The 24,897-nt window shown below is 53.2% G+C and overlaps 1 protein-coding gene across 2 annotated transcripts; it reads left to right on the forward strand.

The window, feature by feature from the left end:
- Positions 1 to 49: 49 nt before the first annotated feature.
- PMF1 (polyamine modulated factor 1) lies at positions 50 to 24,430 on the forward strand. Of its 2 annotated transcripts, XM_062192478.1 has the most exons (5): positions 51 to 238; positions 18,372 to 18,477; positions 19,136 to 19,236; positions 21,350 to 21,545; positions 23,750 to 24,412. In XM_062192478.1, the coding sequence occupies exons 1-5, from the start codon at positions 84 to 86 to the stop codon at positions 23,801 to 23,803; spliced, it is 612 nt and encodes a 203-aa protein (XP_062048462.1). In that variant the 5' UTR covers positions 51 to 83; the 3' UTR covers positions 23,804 to 24,412. The 2 variants fall into 2 exon arrangements, with proteins under 2 accessions (XP_062048463.1, XP_062048462.1); XM_062192479.1 differs by lacking the exons at positions 18,372 to 18,477; positions 19,136 to 19,236 and having other exon boundaries at positions 50 to 238; positions 23,750 to 24,430.
- The last annotated feature ends 467 nt before the right edge of the window (positions 24,431 to 24,897 follow it).

The raw sequence follows: 24,897 nt of genomic DNA on the forward strand, positions 1-24,897 counted from the left end.
GGCACCCAGTGCGGGGACGGCCAATCGGGGGCCTCGTTGGGCGGGACGGCCGGGCCAGTTAGATTTGGCGGTTCGATTTCAACATGGCGGAAGCGAGCAGCACCAATTCGGCAGCTGACGAAAAAGGGTCTGAGGGATCGTCTCCGGAATCCGTACCACCGAGTTCTACCATTTCTAGAGTGAAGCTCCTCGACACCATGGTTGACACTTTTCTCCAGAAGCTGGTCGCCGCCGGCAGGTAAGGTGGGAGGGCTATGTGCGGGAAGACAGGCAATGGGAGGGGAGCCGCTGGTGACCAAATCCCGCGAGATCGGGAGCGCAGACGCCAGCAGCGCAGTCCCGTGGGCTGGGGAGGGCCCACGGAGCGACCCAATGAAAGCGGACAAATACCGAGAGCGAACACGGGCGCTATTTACCAACACGGGAGAGGTAGCGGACTCCGGCCAACCGCTGCTGCTTCCCCCGGGGACGCCTCTTTAGACTTCAGGTGATTGAAGCGGGTAAAGCCACCGCCTGCGACCCCGGGATCCCACAGGCGCGCCAGTTCGTGTCCCGGCTGCTCCACTTCCGATCCAGCCCTCCTGTGGCCTGGGAAAGCAGTAGAAGATGGCCCGAGTCCACGGCCCCTGCACCCGCGTGGGAGACGCGGAACACGCTCCTGGCTCCCGCCTGGCCATTATGGCCTTTTGGGGTGTGAACCAGCAGATGGAAGATAGCTCTTTCTCTCTGTCGCTACCTTTCAAGTAAATAAATGAATAAATTAAAAAAAAAAAAAAAAGGAAAGGAAAAGGTACAGCCTTTGTACCTGGGTCAAAATTGAAATCATGGCTCGTTCCAGAGACTTAACCGCCTGGTGCCTCGGTGGGCCTTTCCAATAGGATCGTTTTGAGATCGTTTTGAGAGTTAGATGAATAAATACAACCAAAGCACCTGGGACAGAGCTTGCCACGTCGAAAATTGTGTTAGTTATGACAATAATACCCTCACTGGGCCATTGCAAAGACTAAATGTGTTACCCTAAAAAGAAATGTTTTCTGTGTGTGTGTTTTAAACAAAGACACCTTAAATTAAGTGTTTTGCCTGGGCCCCACACCGCAGCAGGTCGACGCTGAAGCAGTGTTGTCAGGCCTCCCAACCACAGCCTGTCCTCCACCCACCCCTGTCTGTCCTTCGACCTCATCAGGACTCCATCTTCGTGGGAGACCTACACTGGGTTCCCAGCTGCTGGCTTCAGCCTGTGGCACGGCCCGTGCCTTGCTGTTGCTGGCACTTGGAGGAGAACCTTCTGCCTTTCGAATGAGGCTAAAATAGTAAAACAATGACGCCCATCTCTTCCCAGTCTCCGTCTCTCCTGGGTTGAGCATGGTACCTTTCCTGCTTAGCCCTGTGATCTCTGTCTTCACTCGTGACTCAGTAGATTTGCTTGCTTTATATCAGGTGCTGAGGATGAGGTTAAGCAGAAAAGCCCTCTGTTTTCTAAAGTTTATTCTATATGAAGGGCAGAGAGACAGAGGTCTCCCATTCACTGGTTCACTCCACAAATGCCTACAGAAGGACTGGGCCAGGCCAAAGCCAGGAGCCAGGAAGCTCACTCTGAGTTTTCCTCCTGGGTGGCAGGGACCCAAGGACGTGAACCATCACCTGCTGCCTTCCAGGGTGTGCAGTAACAGGAAGCTGGACTGTGGAGCTGAACCGGTTCTCAAGGCCAGGCTCTGACAGGGGATGTGGGAGTCCCAGGCAGCATCTTAACTGCCAGGCGAGATGCGCAAGCCTCTCTGTTTTCTTGGGGCTACAGTCATTGGTTAGATACATCTGTAAACTACTCACAGAGCTCACTGAGACAGTGAACAGGAGATACATAGAGAGCACTAGAGGAAATGGTTGAATGAGCCGGTGCTGAGCAGGTGACAGCTGGGAGTTGACCGATGAGAAGGTACCAGCTTTTTGAAGAACTACAGGAAGGTTGTAGGCAGAAGCAACTGACTTTTCTCGCGTTTCTAGGCACCTAAGAGTTGAACAGTTAAAACGCGTGGAAACCAAAGCCACGTGTCCGCGTGGCCCCTCCTGCCAGCCGGACACCTCCCGTGGGAGCCGCGTGGAGGCCAGCTCCAGCAGCTCAGCCTGCACCAGCAGCCGCACCGTTTGCAGTTGGCTTGCCCGCTGCTGCACCCCCACAGCCTGGCCTGATGGCCCAAATGGCAAGCAGGGCAGCTGGCGTGGCTGTGGGAGCCACTGTGGGCACACTTTGGGCCCTGCCGTCGCTGGTGGTTTCAGTGGGTTTGGTTCTTGCTTCTGAGAGTCTCAAACAGTTTTTGGAGTGTGTCCAGAACCAGGGTGATGTTAAGCTCTGGGAGGAATTCAATGAAGTACTGAGACAATGCAGACCTGCAAATGGATTTGTCTAAGCAAGAAGTGGAAAACAGAATCTCATGACCAAGTTGCTTTAGCATAAAAATGTAATTGGTAATGAGAGCATCAAGTGTGCAGCCACCAGGTAAACCCGTCCTCTGCCGTGAGTAGCCTCCTTAGTTCTGAATTGCAATAGAAGGGAGCATCCCTGCTGGGCGGAAATTCATTGACATAGGGTCGGATCTGGAGCTGAGCAGATGTTTGGTCTCCTTGAACACGCGGTCGGTCGGTTGGTCGTAGTGTTATTGTTTGTGAGTTAATTAGAATAAGTGTTTTTCTTCAATAAAGAAGGAAGAAGGAAAGAGAAAGGAGGGAGGGAGGGAGCTTATAGGCAAAGGAGCAGCTTGTGCAAGGGCACAAAAGGGATCAGGAGTTCTAGGAACTGGCAGGGGCAGAGGTGTTCTTAGCTACTCAGAAGGAGAGTAAATCAGAGGACACTGGACAGGCAGATAGCAGCCTTAGCACGCAAGGCCTAGTTTACCAGAGTAATGAATTTGATAAAATAATTTGTAATGATTTTTATGAACCGGTCAAGATCCCTCTCCCTGTTTCATTTATTTTTCCCTACTCGCCCAGCCCTCCTCTCTCCTCCCTATAGGCTCTGCTTTCTGTTGGTTGTATGTCCTTAATTTATTCGTGATACAAGTAATTATTGACCATCAACAGTGCCCCAGGCTCTATCCTAGTTGCTGCAGATACAACAGCGATCAAGACAGAAATGTATGGCTGGCGCCGCAGCTCACTAGGCTAATCCTCCGCCTGCGGCGCCAGCACCCTGGGTTCTAGTCCCTGTCGGGGCACTGGATTCTGTCCTGGTTGCCCCTCTTCCAGTCCAGCTCTCTGCTGTGGCCCGGGAAGGCAGTGGAGGATGGCCCAAGTGCTTGGGCCCTGCACCCCATGGGAGACTAGGAGAAGCACCTGGCTCCTGGCTTCGGATCAGCACGATGCGCTGGCCGCAGCGCGCCGGCTGCGGCAGCCATTGGAGGGTGAACCAACTGCAAAAGGAAGACCTTTCCTTCTGTCTCTCTCTCTCACTATCCACTCTGCCTGTCAAAAAAAAAAAAAAAAAAAAAAGGCCGGCGCTGTGGCTTAATAGGCTAATCCTCCGCCTTGCGGCGCCGGCACACCAGGTTCTAGTCCCGGTCGGGGTGCCGGATTCTATCCCAGTTGCCCCTCTTCCAGGCCAGCTCTCTGCTGTGGCCCGGGAAGGCAGTGGAGGATGGCCCAAGTGCTTGGGCCCTGCACCCGCATGGGAGACCAGGAGAAGCACCTGGCTCCTGGCTTCCGATCAGTGCGATGCGCCGGCCGCGGCGGCCATTGGAGGGTGAACCAACGGCAAAAGGAAGACCTTTCTCTCTGTCTCTGTCTCTGTCTCTCTCTCTCTCTCTCTCTCTCTCTCTCTCATTATCCACTCTGCCTGTCAAAAAAAAAAAAAAAAAAGAAAAGAAAAGAAAAGAAATGTCCCTGCCCTCATGGAGTAGACAGATCGATCAGGGTAAAGGAACAGAGAGCACTGGGGAGGGAAATCAGAGTTGCAATGAACACGAGGCAGTGACACTGGAATATGTTTGTGTCCTTGTAAAATATTATGTGAATGATGTTGTGTTACATGCCTTTTTTCATTCAGCACCATTGTTTTAGATCTGTCAATGACCTGTAAGTGCCAGTGGTTTGTAGCTTTTCAGTGCTGTTTATCATTTTTTAAAAAGGATTTATTTTATTTATTTGAAAGGCAGAGTTAGAGAGAGGGGGAGAGAGAAAGATATCTTCCATCCACTGGTTCACTTCCCAATTGGCCACAACAGCTGGGGCTGGGTTAGGCAGAATCCAGGAGTTTCATCCAAGTTTCCCAAGTGGGTTCAGGGGCCCAAGCACTTGGGCCATCTTCCGCTGCTTTCCCCAGGTGCATTAGCAGGAAGCTGGATCAGAAGTGGAGCAGCTGGGACTTGAACCAGGGCCCATGTGGGATACTGGTGTTGCAGGTGTTAGCTTAACTCGCCACAACACTGGCCCCAGCCTGTCATTTCTTGATACACATTCGCTACCGACCTGTTGCCCACCTGTCAGTCACTCAGTTGCCTCCACCTCCCTCTTCCACAAGTTATGCCGGGGTGAATAATATGAACATCTCCTCCTGGGCGAGAGCTGAACTTCTCTGAGGTGTGTAACTGGGAGAGAGGACCCCCTGATCTGACAAGTCAGACTGCTGTGTGTGGTCACACTGCTGTCCAGAAAAGCTGTTCCTAATCTTCCACATCCCGGCTGTCACTGCATAGCCACCATCTAACATTTACCATTCTGACAGGAGCCAGAGGGGTATCTCATTGTTTGATTTGCATGCCTCTGATTCTTCGTGGGTTTGGGCATTTCCTCTTCACACTTGTTAGACATTTGGGCTTCCCCTTCTCTGAACTGCCTACTCATTTCCTCTAGCCTGAAAAAATATTTTTTAAGACCCATTTAAAAAAATTATTTGAAAGGCTGAGAGATCTTCCATCTATTCATTCACTTCCCAAATGCTCTCAACAGCTGGTGTTGGGCCAGGCTGAAACCAGGGGCCAAGAACTCAAACCCAGGTCTCCCACATCGCTATCAGGGACCAAAGTATTTGAGCTGTCACTGGCTACGTCTTGTGGCAACAGGTAGAATTGAAACTGGGACTGGAGGTGGAGCTGGGACTTGAGCCCAGACGCTCTGATGTGAGATGTGGGTGTCCTGATCCGTGCTTTCACTGCTGCATCAAATGTCAAACCCCATTTTTTTTAAATTGGGGTTTTTACTTTGCTGATTTGCTTAATTTCTTGGTATAGGAGAAAATATCTTTCTTTGTCTATAATGTCCTTTGAGGAACAAAAGTTTTTTTTTTTTTTTTAATATTTATTTATTTGAAAGACAAAGTTACAGAGACAGAAAGAGAGAGTTCTTCCATCCACTGGTTTACTCCCCAAATGCCTGCAAAGGCCAAAGGTGGGAGCATCCAAAGCAAGGAGCCAGGAGCTTCTTCCAGGTCTCCCACTTAGGTGCAGGGGTCCATCTTCTACAGCTTTCCTAGTCCATTAGCAGAGAGCTGGATCAGAGTGGAGCAGAGGCCAATGCTGTGGCACAGTAGGTTAAAGCCCTGGCCTGAAGCGCTGGCATCCCATATGGGCATGGTTCTAGTCCTGGCTGCTCCTCTTCTGATCCAGCATAATTGCTAAAACCAAAACCAGGAGCCAGGAGCTTCATCTGGGTCTCCCACGTGGATGCAGGGGCCCAAGCACTTGAGCCATCCTCCGCTGCTTTCCCAGGCACATTAGTAGGGATCTGGATCGGAAGTGGAGCAGCTGGGACTTGAACTGGTGCCCGAATGGGATGCTGGTGCTGCAGGTACCTTAACCATCTGCACCACAGCGCTTGGCCCCTTACACAAACTTTTTCTTTCTTTCCTTCCTTCCTTTCTTCTTTCCTCTTTCTCTCTTTCTCTCTCTCTCTCTCTCTCTCTCTCTCTCTCTCTCTCTCTCTCTCTCTTTTGACAGGCAGAGTGGATAGTGAGAGAGAGAGAGAGAGAGAGAGAGAGAGAAAGGTCTTCCTTTGCCGTTGGTTCACCCTCCAATGGCCGCTGCGGCCGGCACACCGCGCTGATCCGAAGCCAGGAGCCAGGTGCTTCTCCTGGTCTCCCATGCGGGTGCAGGGCCCAAGCACTTGGGCCATCCTCCACTGCCTTCCCGGGCCATAGCAGAGAGCTGGCCTGGAAGGGGGGCAACCGGGATAGAATCCGGCACCCCAACTGGGACTAGAACCCGGTGTGCCGGCACTGCAAGCGGAGGATTAGCCTAGTGAGCCGCGGCGCCAGCCTCTTTCTCTCTCTCTTTCTTTTAATTAAAATAGAGGAACAATTCATTTGAAGAAAGGATAGTTTTTGTCTTTCTCAGTTTTTTGATTTTTTAAGATTTTTTATTTATTTGAGAGACAGAGTTACAAACAGAGAGGAAGAGACAAAGAGAAAGGTCTTCCACCCGCTGGTTCGCTCTCCAAATGGCTGCAATGGCTGGAGTTGGGCCAATCTGAAGCCAGAAGCCAGGAGCTTCTTTGGATCTCCCACATGGTGCAGGGGCCCAAGCACCTGGGCCATCTTCTACTGCTTTCCCAGGCATAAGCAGGGAGCTGGATTGGAAGAGGAACAGCCAAGACTAGAACTGGTGCCTATGTGGGATGCCGGCACCGCATCTTTAAAAAAAAAGAAGAAGAAGAAGAACATGGGTAGATTTCAGATGAGGGCGAGGGGAGCTCCCAGATGTTAGCAGTCACTTCATGTTGGTGTTTGGGCCAGAGTTGGTGCTTCTACCGACATGAGGAAGAACAGAGGTGAGAGGGGGAGAGAGAAACAGATCCGGGGTCAGTGCCAAGGCGTGTCTTGGGACAGGTGCAGTTAGAGAACAGCAGCCCCACTCCTGCTGCTCAGCTCCTTTGTACCCTCACATTGCAGCCCACCAGCTGCAGCATTTAGTCTTTACTTCTGTGCCCCTACAGCCAGCCTGCTCAGTGGCACTGTGGAGGCAAACCCATGGTGGAACTTGGTGCCTCCAAGTCACACTCTTGGACGTCTGGGGCCTTCAGCCAGCTCCCTTCCCCTTCTCCACAGCAGCTGGTTTAAATCCTCATCATGTCCCTCAGGCTCTTTTCCTGCCACCTGCACCCTCTCAGTGGAAATAACCCCAACGTTTGGGGTACACAGAGAAAATGTAATGCCGTAAGGCTGGCGTTTCCACGGCTATACATTTTTTTTAAAGATTTATGTATGTATTTGAGTCACAGGGAGAGGCAGAGAGAGAGGTTTTTTTTTTTTTTCTTTTTTTTTTTCTTTTTTAAGATTTATTTATTTATTTGAAAGACAGAGTTACAGAGAGACAGAGAGAGAGAGAGGTCTTTCATCCACTGGTTCACTCCCCAAAGGGCTGCAATGGCCAGAGCTGGGCTGATCCGAAGGCAGGATCCTGGAGCTTCTTCCAGGTCTCCCACTTAGGTGCAGGGGTCCAAGGACTTGGGCCATCTTCTACAGCTTTCCCAGTCTATTAGCAGAGAGCTGGATCAGAGTGGAGCAGCCCGGACCTAAACCAGCACCCATATGAGATGCTGTTACTGCAGGCAATGCTTTACCCGCTGTGCCACAATGCCGACCCATGTGACATAAATTTGAGAGGTGCCAAGTCCTATGCTCTGCTATTTACCTACCTATTCTTTATTTATTTATCTATTTATTTGAAAGAGTTACAGGGAGAGACAAAGAGAAAGAGTTCTCCCATCTGCTGATTCACTCCCCAAATGGCCAAAACAGCCAGGACTGGGCAAGGGTGAAGCCAGGAGCAAGGAGCTTTTTCCATGTCTCCCACATGGGTGCAGTGGCCCAAGCACTTGAGCCATCCTCTGCTGCTTTCCCAGGCACATTAGCAGGGAGCTGGATCGGAAGTGGAGCAGCTGGGACTGGAACCGGCGCCCATATGGGATGCTGGCACTGCAGACAGCAGCTCAACCCACTGGACCACAGCACCGGCCCCTTGCCTCTCTATTGACTTCCTGCCCTTTGCAGCCAAGGCTGTGGCTTCAAGCTTTGCAGTCCCAGGTTCTAGTTCCCCATCTGCAGCTTTTCCCTCTGCTCAGGGCAATTTCATAGCATTCCCTTAAACTGTTCCTTTGGAGGCCATTAATAACCTCTTGCCTGCTAAATACTGTGATTGGTTTTTAACAAGCTTATCTCTTACTTTAATTTTTCCATGAACTCTTTTTTTCCCCCCCACAGGCAGAGTGGACAGTGAGAGAGAGAGACAGAGAGAAAGGTCTTCCTTTGCCGTTGGTTCACCCCTCAATGGCCGCTGCAGCCGGCGCACGCGCTGATCCGAAGCCGGGAGCCAGGTGCTTCTCCTGGTCTCCCATGCGGGTGCAGGGCCCAAGCACTTGGCACTCCCGGGCCACAGCAGAGAGCGGGACAACTGGGACAGAATCCAGCTGCCCGACCGGGACTAGAACCCAGGGTGCCGGTGCTGCAGGCAGAGGATTAGCCTAGTGAGCCGCGGCACCAGCCAGTTTTTTGTTTTGTTTTGTTTTGTTTTGTTTTCTTTATCTTTACTGTCCTCCTTGTAGCAGATGGCACTGTTAACCACTTCTCTGTTCTTGAAATGTCTCTGTGGCTTCCGAGGCTGTTCTCTGCCCCTTCCCCTCACTTGACCCTTTAAATGCGTTAGTGTTGCCAGTGCGTCCTCACCTCGACATCTGGACGCTCCCGTCCCACCTGATGTCCCGCTGCTGCTGAAAGCCCTGCAGGGCCCGGCCCCTCTCCATGTCCTCCTCCCACCGTGCTCAGTCACGTGGCCTCCTCGAGTGCTAGAATGCAGGTGCTTTGCTCTTTCGGGGCGTTTGAGCTCGCTGTTTGCTCTGCCAGGAACGGGCTTCCTCCATCTCTTCCCTGACCGTCCCAGAGTCATCTCTCCTCCGTGGTTCTGTGCCATGGCATCCCCTGGTGAGTTATTCCTTCACAGCACTTAGCCGGGGCTGCGTTCTGGGGTGGCTTGTTTAGTTAGTTGTCGTCTGTTGCCCCACCTAAAACATAATGTCCTTGAGGCCAGGATCTTGTTTATCTTGTTCACCAGCTCTGCCTGTTTTCTCTGCCTCTGGTACTTAGAAGACGTTCAGTAAATAGTTCTGGAATAAACAAGGATTCGCAAGCTGTGTCTGGCTGTCTGCAGCAGGCTGCTACTGGAAGCCGAAAGCTCAGCACAGCAGGGCAGAGCAGAAAAAGGACTTCTCCCCCGCTTCTCTTCCTGTGGCCACTGACTTGATTGATGGGAACACCGTCCACCCATCCTCGAGGCTAGGGATGTGGGTGTCTCCAGTGTCCCCGTCCCCTCGCTTCCAGTCAGTCGCCGAGCCCTGCTGCTGCTTGCCTGCCTGCCCTCAGTCTCCTCTCCATCCTTGCCTCCACTGCTTAACCCGAGGCCCTCACGGGCTGTCCTGCACACTGGCCCTCCAGTCTGTCTTGCCCCTCCCTCTAGTCTGCAGCTCAGACTTGGTCATAGCCTCCTGCTTAAAACGTTTAATAGGGTCAGGGCTGCTTCCAGAAAGGAATGCAAGCTCCTTAGCTCAGCATACAAGGCCTTTCACTCCTTGAGCCCTCCCTCCCATCTCTGCAGGCCCACCACAGTGTCGTGGGGATACAGTGCACACATGTGTGCACGCAGGTGCAGCACACACGCGCCCCTTCCCTGCCACCCTGCCATTCCAACTGCTGTCTTTCCTCACTGCAACATCCTGCCCCTCATTTAGGTAAATAGGAATAGCTGGTTTCCACATGGAATGCACTCAGTAAATATCATGTATAAACACAGAACTCAAAAAAGTTATTTCAGAGCCAAACAGCTCCTGTGCACTGGTTCATTCTTCAAGGCTGAGAGTGGGCCAGAGTGGAACCTGGCCAGGTTTCCCATCTGGGTGATAAAAACCCAACTACTTGGTCCTCACCATTACCTCCCAGAGTCTACTTTAGTTGGAAGCTGGAACCAGGAGCCAAAACCAGGAATCAAACTCAGGTACTCCAGTGTAGCACACAGCACCCTAACCACATCTAATGGCTAAATGCCTGCCCCATAGACTTTTTTTTTTTTTTTAAGATTTTTATTTATTTACTTGAGAGGCAGAGTTACAGAGGGAAGGAGAGGGAGAGAAAAAGATCTTTCATCTGCTGCTGGTTCACTCCCCAAATGGCTGCAACTGCCGGAGCCAGGCCAATCCAAAGCCAGAAGCCAGAAGCTTCTTCCAGGTCTCCTAGGTGCAGGGTCCCAAGCACTGAGGCCATCTTCTACTGCTTTCCCAGGCCATAGCAGAGAGCTGGATCAGAAGAGGAGCAGCTGGGACTATAACCGGTACCCATATGGGATGCCAGTACCACAGGCAGAAGCTTAGCCCACTATGCCACCGTGCTGGCACCCCCCCAAACGTAGACTTTTAAGATGTATGCAGGGGCGAACATTGTGGAGTAGCAGATAAAGCCACCACAACTGCAACACTGGTATTATACATGGTGCTTGTTCAAGTCCCAGCTGCTCTACTTCTGATCCAGCTTCCTGCTAATGTGCCTAAGAAAGCAGCAGAGCATGGCCCAAGTGCTTAGACCCCTGCATTCATGTGGGAGACCCGGATGAAGCTCTTAGCTTTAGACCAGCCCAGCTCCAGCCATTGTGACCATTTGGGGAGTGAACCAGCAGATGGAAGACTCTCTCTCTCTGTCTCTATCTCTCCCTCTGTCTCTGTAACTCTGCCTTTCAAATAAATAAATAAATAAATCTTTTTTTTTTTTTTTTTTTTGACAGGCAGAGTGGACAGTAGAGAGAGAGACAGAGAGAAAGGTCTTCCTTTTGCCGTTGGTTCACCCTCCAATGGCCGCTGCGGTAGGCGCGCTGCGGCCGGCGCACCGCGCTGATCCGATGGCAGGAGCCAGGTGCTTATCCTGGTCTCCCACGGGGTGCAGGGCCCAAGGACTTGGGCCATCCTCCACTGCACTCCCTGGCCACAGCAGAGAGCTGGCCTGGAAGAGGGGCAACCGGGACAGGATCGGTGCCCCGACCGGGACTAGAACCTGGTGTGCCGGCGCCACAAGGCGGAGGATTAGCCTATTGAGCCGTGGCGCCGGCCATAAATAAATCTTTTAAAAATATATATGCAAATGCTTGACTCTCCCTCTGCCCAAGTCATTAATTAAGTTAAGAGTGTTTAAAGTCCTTAATGCCAAGCATGGAGTATATCTCCAACAGGAATCTATATAGAGTAAATGGTAGTGTTTACATGTCAGTTATCCAAATGGATATATTAAACCATGACTGATTTTCCCCCTAACACGGCCTGTGTTTGCTAGGAAAGCTTGAGTAGGAGAGCAGATTATACGACGCAGCCCAGAGTGCCCGGAAGGTTATTGGCAGCACTGGGCTCTCAGAGCCTGCGGGTCCTGCTGTCCTCAGTTAAGGCTTCTCCCTTTCGGTGGCTTGGCTGCAGCAGGTCCTGAGTTGGCCTTTCCTGCGCTCCAGAGCCTGGAAGCGTGGCCCTGTTGGAATCTCTCGTCTGTAACCTCCGCCTTGCTCAGTGACCATGAAGGGCTCCTAGTGGCCTCCCAGGCTCTTGAACCTTCTGAAAGCAGCTGTTCTCCTGGGAGCTGAAGCAGGCTGGAGAGAGTGCTCCCTTTCTGTGTTCTGTTCCAGACCAGAGGCAGTTGGTGTGCAGGCCCTGGTGGAAGATCAGTTAGTTCTATTCAGAGAAAAAGCTGGGTCCGCCACAGAAAGCCACAGCCCTCGGCCTGGCCCTCACTCTGCATGTGACATTGGTCCCACGGGGGCTTAAGGAGCAAGAGACAATCAATAGTGCTTAAGTTTTCAGTGTATACTGGGTCCAGCTCCTCCCTCTGGTCAGTCATGCCGGGCCAAGCATGATTTTGTAGTGACTGAATCCTTCTGTCTGACAGTGACCAAGGGAGAGAGCTGATTGCGTTTGTACTTGAACTGGTGACAAAGACTGTTAGTGTTCATAAAAAATAGTCCTGTAGGGCTGATATGGCGCAGTGGGTTAAGCTGCTCCCTGCCATGCCAGCATCTCATATGAGCACCGGTTCAAGTCCTGGCTGTTCCACTTCTGCTCCAGCTCCTTGCTAATGTATCTGGGAAAGCAGCGGAAGATGGCCCAAGTGCTTGGGCCCCTGCTACACATACATGGGAGACGCATGTGGAGTTCCAGGCTCCTGGCTTTGGCCTAGCCCAGCCCTAGCCATTGAGGCCATTTGAGGAGTGAACTAGTGGATGGAAAATATTTCTCTCTCTCTCCCTCCCCTCCCCTCTCTGCAACTGCATTTCAATTTAAAAAAAAAAAAACAGTTCTTCACAGGAAAAAGAGTAGGTTACTGCACAAACTATTGTGACTGTACATGCTGGGAAATCCCTGACTGTCATCAGTGTGCAGATCGGACATGTTCCTGGTGGTGACGTCTCTGAAGCACAGATGTCACTCACCAGAGCGTGGTGTGTGGCTTCAGGCCTGCCACACAAAGTCTTTGTGCTTCGTCTGTTTCCAGATTCCCCCCATCTCTGCAGCCTCTGGCTCTGCCTTGCTCGGGGCTGCCGACACCGTGGCTGTGCCTCCTGAAGCCATCTCGCGGTGACCCAAGTGAGCGCCCTGTGGTGCAGACCTGCTTATGCTTGCCTCAGACCCTCGGGTGGCTGCTTGCGCTTGTCCTTTATCTGCCCTCCAAGCTTGCCTGCCTCGGGTCCTGAACGCCAACATGGCCAGGGTTGAGCTGGGCAAGCTTCTCTTTGCGGCAGCTTCTTCATCTGAAAAGTGAGGCGATGGTAACAAGACCTACCTGATAGAGAAGGGTTTGGTGTTGCTGCACGTCGAGCGCTTCCAGCAGGCCTGGCAGCAGTCAGTCCCCGGTAGACATTTGCTGTTCTTGCACCTTTGCAGGCACACGTGTGCCCCAACCTTCGTACCTGCTGCTCTTCTGTCCGCTGGTCAGCGCCTGCTTCTGTCTCTCACCCACGCCTTCCCCAAGCCGCCACATACTCACTTTCCTGAGGACTGAGCTGTGCCCTTTTTGAGGGCAGGAATCGTACTTTCGCATCTTTGGGTTGGTAGTCTGTGCTCAATTAAGTGTTAACACTTAGTGAGGTGTTCATCAAATGGTTAAATGAATATAATTACCCTGTTGGTATTTTTATTATCTTCATGCTAATGTTTATCACATCAGAAGTTTCTCCCTTCTTATTCAGAAAATATGTCACAATTTCAGATCTTCCTTTGTAAAATGCTGGAAAACTTAAAAAGTAAGACCCTAACAACAAAAGCTTACATTAGCCCAAGAGAGCAAATAGCCTAAAGACATAATTAAGATTAATTTTTTAAAAATTTCTTTTTAATTTGAAAAGCAGAGTTACAGGGAGGGAAGGAGAAACCGTGAGATCTTCTGCCTGCTAATTCATTCTCCCCAGATGCCCAAAATAGGTGAGGCTGGCCAGGCCAAAACCAGGAGCCAGGAACTCCATCCAGGTCTCCTACATGGGTGGCAGGGGCCCAAGGACCGTCACCTGCTGCCTCCCAGGGAGCTAGACTGTAAGGTGGAGTAGCTGGGGCTTCATCCCCGGCTCTGACAAGGGATGTGAGCATCCCAAGCGGTGGCTTAACTGCTGCATCAATTTTTATTTCTATTTCTATTTATTTATCTCTTTTCCCTTTTTTCATTTTATTTTTGGAGATAGACTTGTTTAAAAGATTTTATTTATTTATTTGAGAGGTAGTGTTATACAGACAGTGAGAGGGAGAGAGTGGAACCATCCACTGGTTCACTCCCCAGATGGCCACAATGGCCGGAGCTGGGATGATCCGAAGCCAGGAGGCAAGAGCTTCATCCAGGTCTCCCACACGGGTACAGGAGCCCAAGGACTTGGGCCACCTTCCACTGCTTTCCCAGGCCACAACAGAGAGCTAGATGGGAAAAGCAGCAGCCGGGACTCGAACCAGCACCCACATGGGATGCCGGCACTGCAGGTGAAGGATTAACCTACTGTGCCATAGCACTGGCCACAGATTTAACCTTTTAAAAGGTAATTTTGTGAAAAAACCATTCATCTGACCTGGAGATTCTCCCCTTATTTCATTAAGAAAGGTTTCTAATCTTTTGTCCTCCCCCTCTCAGCCCTGGGACTGCTCAATTTACACAGGACTGAGAAAGGGGAGAGAGAAAAAGCCAGGGGAATGTTTCTTTTAAAAAATAGATAGGTAGGTATGGCCGGCACCGTGGCTCACGTGGCTAATCCTCCACCTGCGGTGCCAGCACCCCGGGTTCTAGTCCCGGTTGGGGTGCCAGGTACTAGTCCTGGTTGCTCCTCTTCCAGTCTAGCTCTTTGCTGTGGCCTGGGAGGGCAGCAGAGGATGGCCCAAGTGCTTGGGTCCCTGCACCCGCATGGGAGACCGGGAGGAAGCACCTGGCTCCTGGCTTCAGATCGGCACAGCGCCGGCTGTAGTGGCCATTAGGGGAGTGAACCAATGGAAGGAAGACCTTACTCTGTCTCTCACTGTCTATAACTCTACCTGTCAAATAAAAAAAAAAAAAAAATAGGTAGGTAGGTAGATATTTATTTGAGAGGCAGAGTTACAGAGAGAAAGATCTTCCATCCACTGGTTCACTCCCCAAAAGGCCGCAACAGCAGGACTGGGCCAGGCTGAAGCTGGGAGTCTAGAACTGCATCTATGTTTTCCATGTGGGTGCAGGGGCCCAAGCACTTGAGTCATCTTTCACTGCCTTCCCAGGCACATAGCAGGGAGCTGGAGTGGAAGTAGAGCAGCTGTGCCACAATACTGGCCCCAGAGAAATGTTTCTTAACAAAATGGGGCAGCCCTGTCATTGGCTGTTGGGGGATGAAGAGCATGGGTTTCTGTCATATCCTGCTTCTGTTTGGCTTGCCCTAGGCCTTTCCAGTGGCCCGTGCCGTGCCAGTCACCACTGCCCTCTGCTGGGCAGCCTGTGAAACAGCTGTCCGGTTGGGCAGCACCCAGCATCCCCAGGAGCAAGCAGGCAGGCGAGCCAGCCTGGCTCCCTCTCTGGCTTCCTTAGCACCTTAGAAACTCCTTGCCCCAGCATATACTTACTTGTCTGTGTCTCTGTTATCTTTCCGTGGAGTCCCACAAAATCTGTCTGCATATGTAAGCAAACAGATGGGCAAGCCACCAGAACTTGATTCTGTACTTAAAAACATTTTTTTTTAATCTATTATTTGAGGGGCGAGTGTGGTGGGTTTAAGCCACTGCTTGGGACGCCCGTGTCCCTACTGGAGTGCTGCTTCAGGATCTAGCTGCTTTGCTTCCGATCCATCTCTGGGCTGATGCTTCCTAGGCAACAGATGATAGCTCTCAGGTGCGTGGGCCCCTGCCACCTACTTGGGAGACCCAGGTAGAGTTCCAGGCTCTTGGTTGTTTGTTTGTTTGTTTGTTTGTTTTTTACAGGCAGAGTGGACAGTAGAGGGAGACAGAGAGAAAGGTCTTCCTTTTGCCATTGGTTCACCCTCCAATGGCCACCGCGGTAGGTGCGCTGCAGCCGGCGCACTGTTCCGATGGCAGGAGCCAGGTGCTTATCCTGGTCTCCCATGGGGTGCAGGGCCCAAGGACTTGGGCCATCCTCCACTGCACTCCCTGGCCACAGCAGAGCTGGCCTGGAAGAGGGGCAACCGGGACAGGATCGGTGCCCCGACCGGGACTAGAACCTGGTGTGCCGGCGCCGCAAGGCGGAGGATTAGCCTGTTAAGCCACGGCGCCGGCGAGGCTCTTGGTTTTGACATAGCCCAGCCCTGGATGTTACAGGCATTTGGGGAGTGAACCAGTGGATGAAAGATGTCTCTTGTTGTCTCCCCTCTGAGTCACTGCCTTTCAAGGGGCCGGCGCTGTGGTATAGCGGGTAAAGCCGCCGCCTGCAGTGCCGGCATCCCATGTGGGTGCTGGTTCGGGCCCCAGCTGCTCCGCTTTTGATCCAGCCCTCTGCTATGCCCTGGGAAAGCAGTAGATGGCCCAGGTCCTTGGGCCCCTGCGCCTGAGTGGGAGACCAGTAGGAGGCTCCTGGCTCCTGGCTCCTGGCTTCGGATAGGTGCAGCTCTGGCCATTGCGGCCATTGGGGGAGTGAAACAGTGGATGGAAGACCTCTCTCTCTGCCTCTCCTTCTCTCTCTGTGTAACTCTGACTTTCAAATAAATAAGTATTTTTTAAAAAAGAAAAATATTTTTAAAATAAATAAAAGTTACTTTCATTGGCGATAAGTGTAGCTTAAGTGTATGGACAAATCCTGATGGCAGTTCCTCCTGGGCTGGGCTGGCTTCTGCAGGTCTCCCAGGCACCTGCCTTCCCCTTAGAGGGCCCGGCTCTGCTCTGGGAAGTCAGATCACTGACTGTTCCCCGCCTCGGAGGGAACTGAGGACTGTGCTTTTGAAAATCATAATAATACAGGGGTACTTCAGGAAAGTTCGTGAAAGATGAGGTTAAAAGATAAGTTTATTTTGGTGCAAAAGTGGTTGAAGTTTCAGGCCTAGTTGTTTCCTAATATGCACTTTCTGTGAACTCCTTTAAGACCCTCAAAATCGGGGCCGACCTGCTGCATTGCAGTGCGCTAGGAGGACAGGCAAGCGTACCTGTATGCAGACCGGAAGTGGGCTGGGCTGCTCAGCTGATGTGTGGTAGAGGTAGGAGTGGAACCCAGGCGAAAGAACAGGCGGTGTGTGCTCAAAGCCTGTATCTTACAGAGCATCTAGCTGAGTGACTTCCTGTATACCCTGGGAAGGCCAAGACCAGGAGATGTTCCATCATGGGGGAGTGGGGAAGGTTCCTGGGGGCGTGCTCCTCCGCCCACGCAGCCCGCGTGGCAGGGGTGGCTGGGAGCAGGCAGTCTGCGTGGAGAGGCTCACATGTTACTGCACATCACACACCATCTGGGCCCTGGCCCTCCCAGCCACGGGGGTCTGTCAGGCTGCAGGAGAAGATAAAGGTTCATACTTGGCACACACAGGCACACACAGGCACACATGTTTTCTAAAACCTGCTTCTCCCGGAGTGTGTTTTTCAGGAAACCCACAGGCTATCTGCACCGTTTCCAAGGCTGCCCGGGCTCTGGGGGGAGTCACTTGCCGCCTGTGTTCACTGACACTGGCCCCGAATCTGGCTCTTTGCCTGCCTCGCTGTCCTAAACAATCATGTCTTGTGTGTCTGCGTGCGTGTGCATGTTTCTGGGGCCCTGCACTTTCCTGGAATTCCTGGAAGAGTTCACCGGCAGCTCTGGTGGGCAGTTTGCCTCTCCATGCCCTGGGTCCTGTCTGCTTTCGGCCACCTGCGCTGAGGAGCAATGTGCCCACCCAGACCCTCCGCCTGCCCAGTGGACTGGGAGGAGGAAAAGGATCTCCCGTGTCTGAGCCGAGTTCAGCTTCAAGCCACAATTACCCAGTTTCAGTTCCAGCCCCGCTGGGTCAGGATCATATATCCCCCACATCCTCCCTGAAGCCACAGACTGCGTGGCTGGTAGAACCAGGGGCAAAGCAAGAGATCCGGGCCTCTGCTGAGGGGTGGAAGGACACCCAGCTCCTGTCCTCTGTGTTGTCTGTTGGTACCCACAGTTAACCTGCGGGGTGTGCTAATTGGAATGTTTACCACTGGTATGAATTATGGGATGCTAGATACCAGCACTGCCAAGCTGCGTCTTAACCTACTACACCACAGCGCCGGCCCCTATACTGAGAGCCTCTTGATTCTTCCAGCTACAAGGGCTATATCAGCAAGTGCTCTCAGCTACGAGAGACAGAGAGATCTGAGCAGTAGGAGAAACCCATTACCTCACGGGACAGGAAGGCCCAGGTGAGGGTGGCTGCAGGTTGACGTAGGCTTTGCCCTCAGCCAGGGCCCCTGGTTGCCAGCCACTGGAGGCATCACCTGTATGCAGTAGTGTCCCACAGGAAGGGCAGCGTTTGCTTCCTCTGCGGCTCTTTTTAGGAGCTTGGTACTCCTTCCCAGAGCCCACACACTCTATCCCAATCCAGGCCCTGCAATGGGACTGGAACGGCCAGAAGTCCTCCAAGTGTGGTCCCGGCTGCAGTGCCAGCTGCCCATGGAGCTTGTTAGAGACTCGCAGGAGGAGAGAGGGGCAGTGGTCTGTGTTTCAGCAGATCACCCTCCTGGTGATGTTGTGCACGGTCAAGTTGAAGGATGTGGCTGACCGTGACTCACTTTTAAGCAGCAAACACGAACTCCGTGGGGGCCAGGCTGAGAAGAGCGGGTGCTGATGAGGTTGAGCCATCCTGACTTTGGACGAGAGATTTGCCAGGGCCCTGAAGAACGCGGAGCTCGGGTCCAGCCGCAGAGGTGCCCCCGCAGCCTGAGCGCGGTGGGTCTGACCCTCTCCCACTGCCTTCTCTCCTCCCTGCCAGCTACAAGAGATTCACCGACTGCTACAAGCGCTTCTACCAGTTGCAGCCTGACATGACGCAGCGAATCTATGACAAGTTTATAACTCAGTTGCAGACGTCTATCCGGGTGAGTGACAAGAAGTCCCGAGGCTCCCTAGGCTTGGGTTCTGTCTCCACGTTGTCAGTCCCCTGAGAGCAGGGACCCCTCCCTCTGCCACCCTGTCTCCTTGACCCCTGGAACTGCCCTCCGTGCCCAGCAGGCCGCAGCTCCTCCAGACAAGCTAGGGCTCTTAAATACGTGCTTCTCTCGTGGTGCTGTGTTGTAATGATGTGTTTATACCTTGTCTGGCCCTGCAGACTGTGAGCTCAGCCAGGGCGCCTAGGGCTTGCTTGTTTGTGTACCCCCAGTCCCTGGTGCGGCGCCCTGCACCTGCAGGTGTTTAATCATTGCTTGAATGCAGAGCAGCTGAGCCCCGGGGTATGCAGAACAGCAGCAGTTCTGTTCGCGTCTGACTGAGGGCTCTGCAGTGTGACTCCACCCTGGCGTCCGGCTGCGGCCTTCCAAGACGGTGGACAGGGGAGAGGCTTGCTACAGGCTCTTTTTAAATGTTTCCCATTTTTCATTTTCTTAGTTATAAAAGCCACATGTAGAAGAGTTGGAAGGTTTCGGAAAGTATAAAGACACAGAGTGGAAATTAGCCAAAAGCTTGCCAAGTGCTATTGGCTCTTTAGCGTATCTCCACCGTGTGCTCACCTAGCATCATTACAGCTCTCTCTCTTTAAAGGAGGAGATTTCTGAAATCAAGGAGGAAGGGAACCTCGAAGCTGTCTTAAATTCCTTGGATAAAATTGTGGAAGAAGGCAGAGACCGCAAGGAGCCGGCCTGGTGAGGACAGGGGTGGGGAGGTGACAGGAGGGGCCTTTCAGAACCTTTTATAAAAAAATTATTTATTTATTTATTTAAAGACTTATTTATTTATTTGAAAGAGTTGCAGAGAGAGAGAGGTCTTCCATCCACTGGTTCACTCCCTAATTGGCTGCAATGGCTGGAACTGGGACGATCCGAAGCCAGGAGCCAGGAGCTTCTTCTGGGTCTCCCAAGCAGGTGCAGGGGCCCAAGGACTAGGGCCATCTTCTACTGCTTTCCCAGACCACAGCAGAGAGCTGGATTGGAAGAGGAGATGTCAGGACTTGAACCAGCGCCCATATGGGATACTGGCATTGCAGGTGGCAGCTTTACCTGCTATGCCACAGTGCTGGCCCCTGCTCCACTTCCAATCCAGCTCCCTACCAATGCACCTGGGAAAGCAGTGAAGAATGGCCCAAGTGCTTGGGCTCCTACACCCACATGGGAGAACTAGAAGAAGCTCCTGGCTCCTGGCCTAGGCCTGGTCCAGCCCCAGCCACTGCAGCCATTTGGAGACTGAACAAGCAGATGAAAGAGCTCTCTTCATCTGTCTCTGCTTTTCTCTCTGCAACTCTGCCTTTCAAATAAAAAAATATATAGATAAAAATCTTAGAAAAGAGTGTACAGTGTGTACAGTCAGAGAAGAGGAAGAAGAAATATATACAATCAGAGTCAGGATTCTTGTTTTAAAAAAAAAAAAAAAAAAAAGTAACTGGCCCATATCCATGAGAAAGGGACTCATGGCCTCTGAGAGGGACCCTTTGATGGGGACAAGCAGAGATGAGAGCCCCAGCTTGGGGCTGGCTTGAGGGCAGATGGAGGAAGCTTTCCTGGGGCAGCTCCTCTCGGGACCACTGGGCCTGTGGGAGCTGGGGGAGGAGGGCAACAAGAGCAGGCAGAAGAGTGGGGTTTGCAGTCACTTGTGGGTCAGGCTGGCCGGGCCTCTGGTGCTTACTCATCAACAAGTGTTTTGGGAGCAGCTACTATGTGCTTGATGCTATGTGAGGTGCAGTGAGCAGAGCTGACCCGGTGGGCAGCCCAGCTGCTGGCAGGTAATGAGCAAGATGCAGGGGTGGGGCCTAGGGCGCAGTGGACATGAGAAGCCGCCAGGGCCAGAACAGCCCCCACTCCCTTCGAGGACCCCAGGCCAGAGAAAGTAGGTAGCTTTTTTGTACTTTCCAAATTGTTTATGCTCTGTGACCTTACTACTTAAAAGAATTTTTACAACTGAAGAAAAAAAAATGTTATTTTAAAAAATTAATATTAAAAATAGATTTGAGAGACAGAGTTTCCATCCACTGGTTTACTCCCCAAACATCCATAATAGGTTGGGCTGGGCCAGGCTAAAGCTGGAAGCTGAAAACTCCACCCTTGTCTCCCACTCGGGTGGCAGGAACCCAGGGACTTGAACCATCAGTGCTACCCCCAAAGTCTACCTTAGCTTGAGCTAGAGGCAGACGGGGAACGCAGGAGCTCTGATCTGGGATGCAGGCATCGTCACTGGTGTCTTAACCATGACTAAATGCCTGCCCCTTAAAAGAATGTTTCAAAGAACCCACCGCCACCCCTGCTTACTCTCAGCTCCTCGGACCCGCCTTTGCTTCTCTTCTCACATCAGCCAAAGCCTACGGGGCCCCCTGGGCTTGGGGCCCTCTCGCAGGACCTACCCCATCTGGAGCTCATCCTGCTGCCTCCCCTCTTCCCTCCCTCCAGCTCGCAGTCTGTTGAGGAGGATGCACGGCAGGACACCTGGCCAGCGGGTCAGAGGCAGGGGCTGGAAAGTCACGTCTGACCTGGAGTGTTAGACGGGAGTGTGCATTGTAGAACGGAGAGCTACAGGCTGTGGTTAGGAAGGCTAAGCTAGGGGCAGAAAGGGGGGGGTGGGGTGGACCCCTCGGCCTTGAAGCTGGGGAACAGCAGGTGAGCATCCCCACCAGGAGCAGGGCTTGGGAAGGAAGAGGGGCCACAGGAGAGGCTTTGGCAGCCAGCCCAACTTGGGACTCCAGGCGGGAATAGCACCATTTGGGCTTGGAAGTAGAATCCTCTCACATACCTGTCCCTCCCTCCCTCCCTGTCCCCTGTGGCCCCCCAGGCGCCCCAGTGGGATCCCAGAGAAAGACCTGTGTAGCATCATGGCACCCTACTTCCTGCAACAACGGGACACCCTGCGGCACCACGTGCAGAAACAGGAAGCCAAGAACCGGCAGCTGGCAGACGCCATCCTAGCCGGGCGCAAGCAGGTGGAGGAGCTGCAGCTGCAGATCCAGGCCCGGCAGCAGGCCTTGCAGGTGAGTGTGCAGCCCTGCCTGCTTCCTCTCGTGTCTCTAGGGGACAGAGGTCCTCTAAGAGTCCCCAGTTAGTGGCCTCCTCCATCCCCGCACAAGGCAGGACCTGGATCAGCGCTCAGATGGGATGCAGTGTTGCAGGCAGTGGCTTAACCCACTGTGTCACAAGCTAGCCCCTGAACTTAATTTCTGAAAGGGGCCCAAGGCCGCTTGGAGCCAATCTGGGTGAATAAGCGGGAGAGGGTGAGCACGCCGGATAATGCAGGTAGCGAGTGTGGCTGCAGAGGGAGGAGGTGAGTTTTCTCATGTGCTTGAAATTCAGGTTCAAGGGGCTGGCGTTGTATGAGCAAAGACGCCTCCTGCAATACAGGCATCCTAAATGAGCACAGGTTCAAGTCCTGGCTGCTCCACTTCCCATCCAGCGCCCCACTAATACACTTGAGAAGGCAGCAGAAGGTAGAGGACTTGGGCCCCTGCCACCGTGTGGGAGACCCAGGTGGAGTTCTGTGCTCTTAGCTTTGTTTTAGCCATTTAGGGAGTGAACCAGCAGATGGAAGATCTCCCTCTCTTTCCCTCTCTCTCCCTCTCTGTCTTTTGAATAAATAAAATCTTAAAAGAGGGAGGGAGGAGGAGGAAGGGAAGAGAGGGGAAAAGAAAAGAAAAGAAAACAAAATTAATTGCAGGTCCTGGTAGAGGCACCACTCTTGGCTTCTCTACTGCCTTCATGTACTTGTCCACGTAATATCGACTTCAGTCCCTGGCTGTGCCCAGAGGGAACATATCCACGGCTCCCAGGTCCCCTGGCCTTCTCTTCCCAGGACCAGTTCGCTGTGGTCCCAAGGTCCTGCATTGGCGTACACAAGGGCCCCGAGTCTTGGGGAGGTGGCAGCAGGTGGAAGGTTGGTGGCCTGCTCTGTTCCCTCTTGTCCCCACCCCCTGCAGTCTCTCCATGTCATGACTGGTCCTGGGGCAGGTTTCACAGCTCAGAGCTGTGTCTCGGGCACTCTGGGGCCCTGCTGTTGGCAGCCTCCAGTCTCTAATAATGATCCGCAGAGCCCACCAGCTCTGATGTTCAGTGCTTCTTTTTTTTTTTTTTTTTTTTGACAGGCAGAGTGGACAGTGAGAGAGAGACAGAGAGAAAGGGCTTCCTTTTGCCGTTGGTTCACCCTCCAATGGCCGCCGCGGTAGGCGCACTGTGGCCGGCGCACCGCGCTGATCCGATGGCAGGAGCCAGGTGCTTCTCCTGGTCTCCCATGGGGTGCAGGGCCCAAGCACTTGGGCCATCCTCCACTGCACTCCCTGGCCACAGCAGAGAGCTGGCCTGGAAGAGGGGCAACCGGGACAGGATCGGTGCCCCGACCGGGACTAGAACCCGGTGTGCCGGTGCCGCAAGGCAGAAGATTAGCCTAGTAAGCCGCGGCGCCGGCCAGTGCTTCTGTTTTAAGAAGGGAAACTAAGCCCCCTACTCTTATCTTTTTTTTTTTTTTTTTAAGATGTATTTATATATTTCAAAGGCAGAGTAACAGAGAGAGAGAGAGAGCTTTCATCTGCTGGTTCACGCCTGAATCGCCACAATGGGTGGAGCTGGGCCGATTGGAAGCCAGGATCCAGGAGCTTCTTCCAGGTCTTCCACGTGGGTGCAGGGGCCCAAGCACTTGGGCCATCCTACACTGTTTTCCCAGGCATATTAGCAGGGAACTGGATTAGAAGTGGAGTAGCCGAGACTTAAACTGACACCCATATGGGGTGCCGGTGCCACCCACCATGCCACAGCACCAGCCCACAATCCCCCTGCTCTTAAAACCACCCCTCACCCACAGCTGCTACGGATTGTTTTTGAAGTAGGTCTGCTGCTGAGGCCATCAGTTTCCATGTCTGTAGCCCAACTGGAAGTTCATCTAATGCAGCCTGTGCTGGAAAGCTCGGACGAGGTCCCAGGACCTGGGGGCCTCTTTGGGGGCTTGTGAAGGCAGGTTCTGCTCGGGAGGCCCAGCCTGGGTGGCCAAGACCCCCAGCCTGCCATGATGCCGTGCCGATGGTGTGGACTTCCTAACAAGCCTGTGTCCTAACACACCGCACAAGGCCCCTGACGTGAGCCACAGACCTCATCCCTGTGGTCCTGGGTGAAAGCCAGGCCTGGAGTCAGAGATGTGGGGAAAGGATTTGGGTTTTCTTGTTCCCTGATTGTTGTTTCCCGTTGATTTCAGGCTCTGCACAGAGAGCAGAGAGAGCTGTTGGCTGTGCTGAGGGAGCCCGAGTGAGGAGACGGCCCTGCCCAGGAGCAGAGGGCAGCTGAGGTCGTGGGCCTGTGGTCCAGTGTGCTGGGCCTGTGACGCTCCCCTGGGGACAGCTGAAGTGGTGCCCAGTCCCTAGGCAGCCATGGTGTTTGCTGCAGGGCCAGGCCAGAGCAGCGCCACTGCCACTGTGCCTTAGGGGCTCCCTTGGGTCACACACAGCACTCCCTTCAGATCCCCCCACTTGCTTCTAACTGGAGGGTGGTTGGCCAGCTCCACCCTGGCATCAGGCCCATGTGTGCCCTCTGCCAACTTCGGGCCCACACCACCCCCAGCCCTGCCGGTGCCTGAGGCTTCCCCAGGTCCCGGCTCAGGGAGTCTGTTTTCAATCTCCACTGATTGCCCCCTTGCTGGCCAACCCAAGGGCCCTTGCCATATTCTCCCCACATCCGTAAATAAACTTCCTGTGCCGCTCTATAATCTGTGAGGATGCTTCCTCTGGCCCGGCTGCTCTTGGGCTCCCAAGTGTTGGCTGTAGTCACAGTCCTCCTAGAGCCTGCAGGCTGGGCCAGCTCAGCAGTGGTCAGCAGTGGGTAGACTTGACCATTGTGTTGTGGACAGTGGGCAGCAGAGCCCCTTGTGCCAGAGCCCCTTGTGCCAGGGGCTCCTGGGTTCCCTGAGGTCAGGACCATGAGCCAAGGTGGGTGTCGCTGTCCAGCTCACTCAGTCCTTTGCCTTTTGAGCTATTTCTGAGAAGGTAGCCATGGTGGGCCCTGCGTGGCTGGGTGCACAGACCAAGGTGGCACCCAGGGGTGTGACCAGTGCTGAGTCTGGCTTCTCACTACTTGTGTCCAGCCAGGACCAGCCAGAGGGTGCAGGTGGGGAGCAAAGGTTTTTACCTGGAGGGACATCACCCAAACAACCTAAGCCTTGCTCATTTGGTCTTGTGAGGGCACTGGGGACAGAGGAAGACACCGAGAAGGCCCTTTCGTGGCACCCACCTCGCCATAGCCTGTGTCGGGCCCTGGCTCCCTCTGCGTGTCCCTTCACCATGGAGCTGCAGCCTTCAAGCACCCGGAAGCCTCACTCCTGCCCAGCCTGCCCCATCTGGGCCTGAAGTA

This window comes from Lepus europaeus, chromosome 5 (assembly GCF_033115175.1).
Source record: "Lepus europaeus isolate LE1 chromosome 5, mLepTim1.pri, whole genome shotgun sequence".
Classification (NCBI taxonomy): domain Eukaryota; kingdom Metazoa; phylum Chordata; class Mammalia; order Lagomorpha; family Leporidae; genus Lepus; species Lepus europaeus.